Source organism: Lutjanus erythropterus, chromosome 6 (genome assembly GCF_056507025.1).
Source record: "Lutjanus erythropterus isolate fLutEry1 chromosome 6, fLutEry1.hap2, whole genome shotgun sequence".
Taxonomy (NCBI): Eukaryota; Metazoa; Chordata; class Actinopteri; order Lutjaniformes; family Lutjanidae; genus Lutjanus; species Lutjanus erythropterus.
Window position 1 is genome coordinate 16730336 of NC_139322.1, and position 13228 is coordinate 16743563.

Below are 13228 nucleotides of genomic sequence, written 5' to 3' on the forward strand. Positions count from 1 at the left end.
GATAAACTCCTATGAAAATTGTGCATTTATTATTGAATTATTAGGTGAATAAACTTTGCCAAAAGCCAACCTTGATCTCATTTTCAAAGGGTTTGATGAACGGTGAGCCTCTCATAGTCTGAGTCTTTACAATCTGGTCATCTAGCATCGTCTGAATCTCATCCAAGGCAGTCAGGATGGACACTCCGGTTTCCCTGTAAGGCTGATGGTGGAAAGAAATGTTGTCCCAAATATGCACCATGGTTTGCATAGCCTTCTCCAGGGAAAACTCCTGTAGAGAAACATAGTGGGCATATAAAGCATCCAGCAGATTGATTCAATATTAATGTTATATATCAACAAGTGCTGTAGAGTTAAGTTCTCACTTTACTAGCAGCAGCACTGATAGACTCAAAAGCTTCCAGGTACGAAGCCAGGTTTTGTTTGAGAACTTTGCGTAGTGTAGTACCAGAGTCAGGAGTGAGGTCATACCCCACGATCTCTGACATCTGGTCCCAGTGGCGAGCTCTGATGCCTGGATTACACAAGATGGACACAACAGGGATGTGGTCCTGTTGACACAAACACATTCCGCATGATAGTTTAGCATCAACAAATATGACTTCACATAATACAAGTCCTCATTAACAAGCCCCAGTTACATACAATACCTTGAACTCTTTGATCTGCTCCATCACAGTGGAGCACAAACGTATTGTGGGGCTTTCCTGTTTCTTTGGGTCATCCACACTAGATCGTCGCCTGGTAGACCCAGCAATCTTCTCCATCTCTTGCTGGGCCTTATTCTGTTTCTGCTGGAAAAACTTGAGCATCTTGAAGATCTCTCTAAAGAATTCATCCACTTTGGCTTCCATGCTCTCGCCGTCGAGGTCCTGGAACGAACCATCCATCCATCTATTCAAAAAGAAGATAAAAGGTTATCAGGGCAAAGGTTTTAATTTAAACACAGCACATATCAAACTGAAATCAGACCTGCTCTCTGTGCGCTGCCACATCAGTACAAATCCAAACAGCTTCTGATACGGTTCAATACCGTCTTTGAGGACCTCAACTTCTGGGTAACATGTTTGCTCCCACTGGTAAAAGACTTCTTCTTTGTTGATGAAGACGATCGTCTCCTCAGCCTCTTGGAGAAGTTTCTGAACTGTTCGGACATCTGTTATATACTGTCCAAAACATGATGACAAGACAATTATGATTTTCCATTTAATGCAACGTTAATTCTAGAAAACTACACTAAAATTGGGCATTATGATGCGTTTGTTAAATTCTGATCACTCCTTACATTGCACAGATACAGAAGCCGAGAACAACCGGACATGTGAATTTTTTTTTTGTTGCCATTAATTATATTATCTCGATATACAAAGTCTGCTTTGTTGTGATAACAGATTAAATATCTTGTTAACTCAGGATAACAAAGTTCATTTTCTATTCTTTCAATCACTCACGTCGGATGTGAGTGAGAAAGTTAGTCGGCAAATGTGACCAAATCTAACAAAATGTAAGAGAGATCCATAGTGGCAGAACTTATATATTGCGCAATTATCTGGCTGCTGGATGTAACTTCATATGGTACAGACAACTATGAGTGTTACTGATCTTCTTACTTTAATCTCAGCAAGAATATATAATGAATATAGATAGTACATAGATAGAACAATATATAGAGTCAGAAATGTTTCTTAAAAATTACTTGAAAATGCAAATACTATACCTGCTGCATCATCTCCAGTTCAGAGCAATGTGGAAACTCCTCTACCCTGTGTCCCAACTTTTCCAGCTGTACAATTAATCTTTCTCTTTTAGCAAGCAGCTCCTGCTCCCCTTTCTGCTTGGCCTTCAGCATCACCTGGAAAATGACACAGCTCTCCAGAATCAGATCGTCCTTATAAAAAAAAGTCAAAATACACCGGTGTCAGCAGACACAAGAGCATTACCTCATCACTGAGCTCAAAGACATGGAGGATTTTCTGTGGCCAGAGGAAGACAGTCGAATTAAGCTCCAGATCCTCTGGCTCAATGTTGTGGACATCCAGGAGGTAGATCAGTCTACAGTAAGCTTCCTGTCAGAATACATTCAGATAGTAAATTATGTTAAAAGTGGTAAGAAGGATTACTGAAATCAATATGCTCTAGTATAAAGATACAACAAGAAGAAAAAATCATCATATTCACCTTTATTTTTTCATTAAGCTCTGCAAAACCCTGTGTCTTAGTGTAATTAATGTATTCAATGAGCTGAGTCATATCCTCTGTAGTCTCTGGTATTTTCAGAGCGTTCTCTCTGATCATTTCAAACTCAGAGCAGATCCTTTGAACAGACACAAAAAGGAATGTGAGAAAAATGTGACCATTTTGAGCACAGAGGGACAGTTTTGTTAAAGAATGTTACAAGAAGTGACTCACTGTAGATTTTGCTCACGGTGGCTGGTGATCAGTTTCTTCAGAAGTATTTCAGCATAGTTTTTGGCTTTGTTGGCCAGCCCCTGTTTCAGCTCTTCACAGTCCAGATGGACCATTGTGAAGTGGGCTTTTGCTGGGAGGCTGACAATCTCCTTTGACAGAACATGAAACTCCTCCACTTGCTTTAAAAAGCAGTAAGATTGCACATTGACAGTTATCAGAGTAACTGATAACAAGGCAAGAATATGTCTATAACATACAGCATGAGTTAAACTTTGTCACCTTTGTGTACTCATCAAAAGAGTGCTTCTCTTCCATGAACTTCTCCACTTGAGCCTGCGCAGTTCCATTGACGAGCCAGTCATAGCTGTCAACTGCAAAGTAAAGAAGAAAAGTCAGCAATAAATGGAGATAAAATCAATGGGGTTATGATAGGAAATTATTGAATTATGGAGCATCACCATAGTTCTGGAAATGCTTGTCAGGTCCCTCTAGATTCTTGCACACAGCGGTCCTCACAGTGGCATGACCCCAAGTAAGTATGTGATCAGCCACCTTGGCATCCACAAATGAAGATGTAGCTTCTGTCAGCCATGACTGGACTGTCTGTACTTTCTGTGGATCAATGTCATAGACATTAAAGCAAGCTCAAAATACATTTTTACAAGAAAAATGTGCCATAATGTGGTCATATTCCCTTAAATGGCTATTAGATATAATCTTACCTGCAGTGTATTTGTGATTGAGTTAAGAATCTCAAAAACAGCAGCTTCAAGATCTTGTAAGGTGGGATAAATTTCCATCTTTTCATCATCAAATGTCAAGGCCATACGAAAGATGGGCAAGCGGTGGCAATTGTTTGGATCAAACAGACTGACAAACTCCTCTACACTTGTCTGAAGCAGGGATTTCAACTAGGAATTTACAAAAGAAAAATGTTCATTAGTCTGAATTAGTAGTCAAGGGACAAACATACAATGAAGACTACAGTATGCATACATTTCATCAAAAAAACAACAACAAAAAAGTGCTAACAATTTAAGAACTAAACAAATAATCGGTGATTATTAGTTGCTGACAATCTGCTTATGATAAAAAACAACAACAACACATTCATATTTATGAGATAAAGTGTTTAAAGGAGTATGAATACTTGGAAAACTAGGTAAGGGATTGAGGATGCAAAATATAGTGGTACTGCTTTTGAACTCAATAATGAATTAAATAATAGGAATTTAAATAACTTTAGCTTTTTCATTATAACTCTTCTCAACTCAAAATCAAGTCAGCATTATCTCACCTGGTTGGAAATGAGGGTGGACGCACAGTCATAGAAGGAGTCTATTTTCTCCACCTTGACTTGGTGCTGTGTTTCTTCACTTGCTAATAAGTGGATGACTTTAGGAAACCAGGTATTCATGATACGATCTTCTGTTCTCTTACATTCTACAGCCATTTTGTTCTGGAGGCTCTTATAGTCCACAGGTCCTGATGCCCTGAACCAACAGAAACCAAGATTAAATCAAACAGCAAATCTTTATGTGAAATGTTGTACTTGTGTAATTATTTTAGCAGTGCCCTAATGCATTCCCGGCATCTTTCCTTACCTGCACCCTGCAAAATCAACCAGGACCAGTGGAGAAAATGTCATGTAGCCAATATCCAAGACAGTTTGCATTACTGGATGAAGAATGTGCAAATTATTTTGTATCATCTTGCGGCTTCTGATAAAGCTATCATGCCAAGGTTGGGAGAAATCAAGAATTCTGCAAAAGATTGGAGATGTTTTACAAAAATAGACCAAATACTATTTGGTTATTGTGCATGAATCATTTGTGTACATTAGACACTCACTTTGACTCGGTAGCTGTCTGTTTCCCTGAGATAGCTCCTTCTTTCTGGGGATCCTTTAGTACTGTATCCACTATAGGAAGTGAATATGGCATAATGAGGCAGGGTTCACCTGAAATCTACAAGAAATGCACTCCACAAGCAAGCCATACAGTACATACGCAAATAATTGGCAATACCTGTGTGCTTTACAATCACATTGTGGAAGTTGTCGCTGACTTCCTTGCACAGCCCTTGCAGTAGTTTCATTGTCTCAGGACTCTCTTTAAGTTTCGATGGGACTCGGGCAACAATGGAATCCAACCACTGTTGCTGGATTGGAGCGAATGGGCGACTCTCTACACACTGCTTCAGGAACATATAGTTCATCTGCAAATGGGACCAAAATAAAATAAAAGCGATGTAACAAACAAATAAATAAGCTTCAGTCTCATCACAATAATACTAAAAAGAAAACTTACCCTTCGCTTTCGCTCCTCACTAAGCATCTGTAAAGCAAAGATTGAAATAAACCAATATATTTTTGAGTATTTGTAAAAATTAATATTTAAAATGTGTGCATAAGTAGATAGATAATTGTCATACACAAAGTGGAAGCTGTGGCTCTGGTGACGGGCTGCGTGCTGCTCCCCTCTCTTTGCTCTGTCTGTAAGCCTCCATTGCTCGAGACACCCTGTAATAGTTCAGTCAATAAACTGTCACAAGGCAGGAAAACCAATAGTCAACATAATGAAGAGTGGTGGTGGACGTATTCAGATCCTGTACTTAAAGCTGTGACAAGGAACTTTCACACTGAATTGATTTTGGAGGCCCCTGTGGACAAAGGTAGTAGTGCTTTCTCCACCATAACAACAAAATATAATGTCATGAATAAACTTAAATAAACTTTTTCCTTACACCTGGGAAATGTACTGTTTACTGTATTGTTGGCTGGGAAAATGTAAACATAGGCTCATTTAATCTGATTTCACAGAGAATACAACCACAATATTTCCCTCTAAAATGCCATGAAGTAGATGTAGAAGTTGCATTAAAATAAAACAATCAAAAAAGTACTTCTGTAAATGTAAATGTTCTGTATACTAGGATCATTCTTCTATACTCGTGGCTGTCACTGAGGTACTGACAAAAGAGCTGAGCTGAAAACATACAGTCTCATATGGAGTTGATCTTGTTGCACTTTACTCCGTTTGTGCCTCAGCAGTTCGTTGGAAACCTTAATCTTCTCCGCTATCTCCTCCTTTTGTGCAACGATCTGTCCAACATCATCCCGCTGCTGCTGCTGCCCGTTTTCAATCGGGGGCAGGACTGGAAACTTTGACATGCCCTTCACCGCCGAGGCTTTCAGAACTCCGGTAGAGGTTGCCATCTCTGGCAACAAGCTGCTGACAAGAGCCAACAGTTTAACAAGTAACTAAACGTTAAGTTACAGCTGTTGGCATTAACATTAGCCTGACTTAATTACTGTTGACTGAGTTAGCTAACTTTCTATCTTGCTACATTTGAACAAGCACAAGCTAACGGCATGTTGCAGTCGTCATCTCAAAAGTTAATTGCAGTGAATAACGGCAGGTTAGTTACCGGTTACTTGTTGTATCATTCAGTATCTTCTCGCTTTGCCTAGTTAGCTAATGTTAGCTAATGTCAATTTGCTCAATTTAGCTCTTGAAGGCACTTCTGAGACTGAACTTAACAGTATTGTTACCATGGAAACCGTAAACAGGGTAACCATGGGAGGGAGGCGGAGCATGTCATGTTCATCCCTGTTGCTGGTATCAACCAGCTGAAGTTTATTGTCTGAAAGATAAACCCTTGAACAGCAATGGATATACGAATGTAACGTTTGCATACAAATGCAAAACATATACAGAACAAAGTAGTGAAACATAGAAAATGAAAATAAAAAATTAAATAAAACTATGCAAACAGAGGGGGAACCATCACCAGCAGTGTTGTCAAACAGAAATCGTTTTAATGTTATATTGTTTTTTTTATTTTCTTACAGTAGAGAAAGTGCTTGAAACTGGTCTAAACAAAGTGTGAGTGCATAAATGATGTTCACACATTGCACACAATATGCCTGCAATTCTTATTCTAATAGCCTTATATACAAAGAAAAAAGAGCTTATACCTGTGGATTTCTTTTGTTACAGGCCTAAATATGCTTGCCAAATATTCTTGCCACAAACCCGATTGTGTAATGTATAAATATATTTCAAGCATACATATATAACTATGACTGTCTTTCTCAAACACAATAACTGTGGTTAATGCCATATTCGCTTACAGGATCTAGTTGTGCCAAGGTCACAACAACAACAACAACAACAACAACAACAATAATAATAATAATAATAATAATGATAATGAAAATGCACATTCTAAACAGAATCGTTTAGATTTGGGGTTTATTTAAAATTCCAATGCACTAAATTTCAATTAATTTCAATACAATATGTGAAACACTATTTCATATAGTTTTACATGTCCCTTCTCTTCTTTTGAGAAACAGGGATTCAAGTGTCCCTAAAGTCCCTCTACTACTTCAGGCAGTCTACAGTTTGGTATATTGCATGATTCCACCAGTAGAGGTCCTTGTAGTCCCTTGTATTTCAAGTACTTCAGTCTTATGACTGACTGTTGTAGCTGCTAAGTCATGCTGCTGTGTGAGGTGATGCAGTACACATAGACAAACTCCTAATAATCCCCATTTAATCTGTAAAATTGACACAAATGTATGATGAAGGCGAAGAGAGAAAGAAGCTGTTGTAATCTCTGCAACATTTGTGACTTCTTAAAAACAGTGGGCCTATCTGGTTGGTGTCCCTTGTAACATTTCATGTTGTATGAATTGTTTGCAGCTTTTTACATCTTTCTTTCTCAAATGAGTCTCAATGATCCAAACTCTCATATTTATTTATTTATTTATTTTACCAAAAAAATAGAAGATTAGATTTTTTTTTCTTTCCTACCACATAAATCATCTAATGCCTCCTCAAGATTTATCCTTGGACCTTTTGAAGTAGTGTCAACTAAAACCCCTTTGACAAGCCACATTACAGTATTAAAAATCTAATAATTTTAGAATTCACATTCAAATCACAATTTTTCCCCAAGGAACAATTAAATTTATATAGAGAATTCAGGTTCAGGCAAAATAATATAAAACAAAATCGCACCTCTGAAACGAGTAATCATACAATGCTTTTAATTCCCTCTAGGGGGCAGCAGTGCGCAGGTGGCGTGTGTTTTAAAGTACCGGAAATACGCCAGAGGAAGAAGAAGAAGAAGAAGAGCTTCTCCTCCGCCGCTAGCTAGCTACTGCTGGGAAGTAGCGACAAATTTTCAGGTATTGCTCGTTAAGTAACCATTATATTTACATAAAAATGCGTATGCATGTCGATAGAAGACAGTTAAACAGAACAGCACTCGTTCAGAATATGTGTTTTCGATATAAATGTTCCGGAAAAGGCCGAAGTTGTCTTTGTTTTGATTTGTGTTGACAAAAGTCAGGCTTCGTTGTTGTCTTTTTCATCGAAGGCCCAAACTGTTGTCACTTAGGATTTGTTGTTGTCAAACTGAACAGCTAGCCCGAAATCGTTATAACGTCATATAATTGTCCTTACCACGAGTTCAATATTCTGTCATTGCCTGTCTGTCTGACATTGTGTAACAAGACAACCCTTTTGTGCTCGTTTAGGATATTATCAGAATGAGTTATGCAGAGAAGCCGGAGGACATAACAAGGGAAGAGTGGATGGATAAACTCAACAATGTCCACATTCAGAGAGCTGATATGAACAGGCTCATTATGAACTACCTGGTGACAGGTGAAGTATCAGTTCTTTGTTATTCAGAGTTTTCCGTCACTTGCCTACGGAGATCATGTTTGTCGATGAATGCGCAGGATTTCACTATGATTTCTGTTCAACAGAGGGCTTCAAGGAGGCAGCAGAGAAATTCAGGATGGAGTCTGGGATAGAGCCGAGTGTGGATTTGGATTCCCTAGATGAAAGAATTAAGATCAGGGAGATGATCCTGAAGGGACAGATCCAGGATGCCATTGCACTGATCAACAGTCTGCACCCAGAACTGCTGGATACCAATCGTTACCTCTACTTTCACCTACAGGTAAAATAAAACACAATGCCTCACATTTTGTAGATCACTAGGTTTTCCTGTATGGTTACAACTAACATTTTTCATTATCAATAAATCTGCTGACATTTTCTTGATTAAGTGTTTAGTCTATAAAAGTCAGAAAATTGTGAAAACTGTTGATCACTGAGGCAGTTTGTCTACAACCCAAAGATATTTACTGTTATAGAGGACTAAAGAAATCAGAAAATTGAGAAGAAACATTTGAGAAGATTAAGTCAAACAATTTGAATTATTTTTACCTGACTCATGCAATGTCCCAAAATAATTAATCAAATTTCAAAATAGTCAGCAACTAATTTCAGAATTGTCAGTTGATCAATTAATCAACTGACGTTGCAGCTCTATTTTGCATTTTAAGCAATGGACTATGTACTGCCTCTCATACTTCTACTGGTATTTTCACTCACTGTTGCACCCTCTGTTTTTTTGTGTGTGTGTTTGCAGCAGCAGCATCTGATTGAGCTGATTCGCCTGAGGGAGACTGAAGCTGCGCTGGAATTTGCCCAGTCTCAGTTAGCAGAGCAGGGGGAGGAGAGCCGAGAATGTCTGACTGAGATGGAGAGGACACTGGCCCTGCTGGCATTCGACAACCCTGAAGAGTCACCCTTTGGAGATCTGCTCAACATGATGCAGAGACAAAAGGTAGGGTCATTGTGTATAAGTGAAGCTCACTTGTCTCTTCTTTTTCACCAGTATTATTTTCATACAGACTGGGGTGGTACTGAATGTCATTATTTTACATTTGAAGCTTCTGTTGAGGCTTTTTGAATGAAACTGTGAATGCTGGACATCACGTTTTATGATATCACTGTAAAAAATAAAAGTAAATCCTCAAACAAAGTCTTAAATATAAGCAAAATGATTTATCTGATGAAATGAGTTAGTCTGTTTTATTAAATTAATTTACTTTCAAGGCATGATTTGCAGTATTTACCACATTTACTGGCGCTTGAGATACTTTACCAACCCAAAACATAGGCATTTGACATCCTGGGAATGAGACTCAACAATCACCTGTCTTTCTGTTGCATTTACCAACATTTCCGCCGAATCTATTTGATTCTACCTTTAATGAACTTCGCTCGTCAGTTTCATCGACATAAATGTAATATATGGTGCTATTTATGGTGTAATTTATAGTGCTGCTAGACTGCACTGTGAAAACAAGTGTGTGCCTCCTTTTGTGTGTGGCAAGCAGGAAAACTTTTTAATTTTTTGTTTGTTTGTTTCTGTTATTTATGTTTTTCATATATCATATTTAACGTCATTTCGCTTATTTTCCTATCTTAATTTTGGGTCTAGATTGCATTTCTTGTCTAATTTTGTATGTGATTTCCAATTTATTCTTTTTATTGCTGATTGTGTGTGGGCCCCAGGAGGACTAGTGACCACTATGTGGAAGCTAGTTGGTATCCAAATAAATAACAACAATAACAGTTTTTTCACTGTCGTGGAAATGTTTCTGAAAGGCTAAATGCCAACAACCACAGATTAAAGAACGTTGTTTTATTGGGTAAAAACATTTTGACCTTTGGACTTTATGACACTCAGGATTTCTTAGAAATATTTGGAGCACACAAAATCTAATTATACAGTAGTATAATACAAATAATGTAGTGGTATTAATGTAAATTGATGTGGCCTAATCTTTATCTGCAGCTGTGCAGAAACACTGGGACGACACAGAACACAGAACGAATAGAAAAAAAGCAAATAAGCTGCAAAGCATTTGAATGTTGATTTAGAATTTGAATGTCAACATTTTGAATGAAGCTTTAAAACTATTCAGCACAGCCCTAATATACAGGAAATACATCACTTTGAAGTGCATGTTTGTCAAGCTCTCTGTCTGTCTGATTTATTGTTCAATATCGTCTGTTTGTATCTTTGTCTTTCAGGTATGGAGTGAAGTGAATCAGTGTGTGCTAGATTATGAAAACAGAGAGTCAACACCCAAGCTGGCCAAGCTCCTGAAGCTTCTGCTGTGGGCTCAAAATGAACTTGACCAAAAGAAAGTGAAGTATCCCAAAATGACAGACCTCAGCAAGGGAACCATCGAAGACCCCAAATAAGGAGCCACAGTGAAAACACACCACAGCATTACAAAATGGACACATTTCCTTTATCTATTTATACCCCAACAAACTGACTCATATAGAGTACAACCTTTTCTTTTTTGTAAGGGTTGCTTTTTGATACTTTAATAACTTAGAATGTGCAAACTGGATTGATGGCATTTTAAAATGACTCCTCACACTAAAGTAACATGCAGACCATTGATTATTTTACTTGGTATTATAATTTACATATTTGTTTATGTAAAATTAGTACACTAGTTTTTCTGTCTGTTGGCAGGGAAAGTTGTTGGCATAGAAGAGTGTGAATAAAGCCTAAATTAGGCTGTCACTTTCTGTGTGTGACCACTTAGAAGGGGCTGAGTTTGATGTTTAGGGAAAATGGTTGGCTCAGTGTGCACTGCCTCAAACAAACTTTTTCCTTACAAAAAAACATACACATTTCAGCTAGTAGTCTTTTAGCTAGTACTCTTTGTGCTGGCAACAGCCAAAACGAGATACTTGGGATGTTTCAAACTACTGTGATTTTGAAAGTTAAGTTCAGCTTTAGATTGGTACTGTGTTACTGCTTGAGACATTATAAAAAGATGCTGACATAGACATGATCACAGAAAAGATAAAACTTTCAAGCGATACATCACGGTAGCAATTAACAAGTGAGACAAGGTGAGACTCCTGGAATGCTAGAAACTTTGCAGCGTACTGTGACTGTGCAAGCTTAAAGGCAGCCTCAGTTTCATACTGTTATAAAATATCACAGATTATATTAAAAGATGTGAATGGATAAATCTATGTCCACAGACATGGAGACACTTTTACAGATGGATTATTTACATGTATGGAATAAGTAGCTCTTTTGCAAAATTTGATGTGCTTTTTTTGCTGGGATATTATTTTGCAATAAAAGTGAATTTTTAAACTGTGCAAGTCATAAAGAACCTAAAGGCTTGGTGTGTTTTTAATTATGGAAATTTCTACACAGGAATAGTGCAGAGGCAGAGGTGGAAAGTACATTTGGTCAAGCATGGCACTTATGTACAACTTTGAAGTACCCTTACATGAGTATTTTCATTTTAAGGTACTTTCTACTTCTACTTTACTACATTTAAGGCACAAATATTGTATTTTTAACTCCAACACGACAGCTATATTTTAAAATGTGATCACTTTATAGTATATTAGACATTGTTAATGCTTAAACTATACAGTTACCTAAGTAGTTTTTATAAAGTGCCATTTTGACCCACTAAAATATGAAATGCTGTTTACATGTTAATGCATCAGTCACAATGATCCAATGATGTGTATATTATTGGATGCTATAGGATATAGTATTATTCTTCATTTGGGTAAAAGAAGCAATACTGCGATATAAAAATATAATGATGAAATATCATCAGCATAATGTATTTAAATATCAAAGCTAAACTATTCATAATGCAGAAAAATGTCCCCTGTGGGTAGTGCACTATTATGTAATTCTATTAATAATTCTATTTAATTATTACTGATGCATTAATACATAAGTAGCACTTTACTATTGTAGTCGGACAAGGTGGTGCTAATTTTATACAATTTTGGGTAATTCTTAGTAGTTCTTTCATGTGATCAGAATCAGCTTTATTGGCTGAGTATGTGTACACATACAAGGAGGCTGACTCTCAGACATAAGAGCTACAAACAAGGACAACAAAGCTGAACAAATAAAGGTAAATAATAGACAGGAAGTATGTATGCATGAAAAACAGGTGTACATATAAAGATATATAAAAAACACCAGTGACCATCAGCATAAATAAAATGTCCATATACAAGTTAAGTGTCTCTTTAAGTGCAACAATGCAACATAGTGCAAAGAAATATATACAATATACATCATACACTGTGATAATGTACAGTATATATGAATTCTAACAAGTATATAAACCACACAGGATTTAAGCTATATTGACTGTGACAGCATGTCAAGTGGAAGCTGGCAAAGTGAGCTGCTGTCAGATAAATGTAGTGGAGTAAAATACATTTTTCCACATTAATTGTTTTGGAGGAGTGGTATAATAAGTTATTGAAGACCTCAGATCATTTGCTCAAGTAAAAGTAGCAATATTTGATATAAACATACAACTAAAAGTTGTAAGAAAAAGTATTTAAGTGTTAGAAGTAAAATAACACATTATGCCCAGTACTCATAACAGTATAATCACGACAGGTGTGATTTCTCTGCATAATGAATACTTTTACTTTTGATACTTTCATTTTAATTCTATTAATAATAATAGATCCTTTTACATAAGTCAGGTTTTGAATGTAAGACTTTTACTTGTTTTGGAGTATTTTCACAGTGTGGTATTAGTACTTTTACTTAAATAAGGGATCTGACACACATTTTGCCTTTAACAAATATTGCACATCCTATGATGTCCTAAACTGCAGTGGACCATATTGTCATTTCAATAAAATTTTTGATTAACTGTTCAGCCCTATATAAAAAAAAAATATATAAAGTAGTTTTACTAAAATGCATTAATCAATTGTAATGGAATATTTTACTATATTTCTCAAAGTGGTCCTGGTCACTTGAGGTTTCTGCCTGTTTTAAGAAAGTTTTTCCTCTAAACTGTCGCCTTAGTGCTTGCTCTTGGCAACTTTTTATTCTCTGTAAATACTATTACAGAGTATACTCTATATAAGAAGTGCCCTGAGATAACTTGTGTTTTAATCTGGCGCTTCACAAA

General features: G+C 36.9%; 2 protein-coding genes across 3 annotated transcripts in view; one reads left to right on the plus strand and one right to left on the minus strand.

Moving 5' to 3' along the window:
- dnah12 (dynein, axonemal, heavy chain 12) overlaps window positions 1–5653 on the minus strand; it is a 28337-nt gene extending 22684 nt beyond the window's left edge. The window contains exons 1-18 of one of the 2 annotated variants that reach the window (XM_084719987.1): window positions 5409–5653; window positions 4843–4930; window positions 4719–4745; window positions 4437–4626; window positions 4261–4330; window positions 4014–4172; window positions 3707–3902; window positions 3132–3320; window positions 2868–3021; window positions 2689–2780; window positions 2410–2588; window positions 2179–2314; window positions 1941–2066; window positions 1718–1852; window positions 973–1166; window positions 651–894; window positions 366–551; window positions 71–271 (exon numbers count right to left, since the gene is read on the minus strand). In XM_084719987.1, the coding sequence (XP_084576113.1) occupies window positions 71–271; window positions 366–551; window positions 651–894; window positions 973–1166; window positions 1718–1852; window positions 1941–2066; window positions 2179–2314; window positions 2410–2588; window positions 2689–2780; window positions 2868–3021; window positions 3132–3320; window positions 3707–3902; window positions 4014–4172; window positions 4261–4330; window positions 4437–4626; window positions 4719–4745; window positions 4843–4930; window positions 5409–5626 (2784 nt within the window). In that variant the 5' untranslated portion in view covers window positions 5627–5653. The remainder of the gene's footprint in view (window positions 1–70; window positions 272–365; window positions 552–650; window positions 895–972; window positions 1167–1717; window positions 1853–1940; window positions 2067–2178; window positions 2315–2409; window positions 2589–2688; window positions 2781–2867; window positions 3022–3131; window positions 3321–3706; window positions 3903–4013; window positions 4173–4260; window positions 4331–4436; window positions 4627–4718; window positions 4746–4842; window positions 4931–5408) is intronic. The other variant, XM_084719986.1, reaches the window with a different exon arrangement.
- A 1829-nt stretch (window positions 5654–7482) lies between these two features.
- Window positions 7483–11431, plus strand: LOC146325099 (glucose-induced degradation protein 8-B homolog). The gene is made up of 5 exons (XM_084720904.1): window positions 7483–7606; window positions 7958–8087; window positions 8192–8388; window positions 8863–9060; window positions 10317–11431. Exons 2-5 carry the CDS (start codon window positions 7970–7972, stop codon window positions 10488–10490), a joined length of 687 nt encoding a protein of 228 aa, XP_084577030.1. The 5' UTR covers window positions 7483–7606; window positions 7958–7969; the 3' UTR covers window positions 10491–11431.
- The last annotated feature ends 1797 nt before the right edge of the window (window positions 11432–13228 follow it).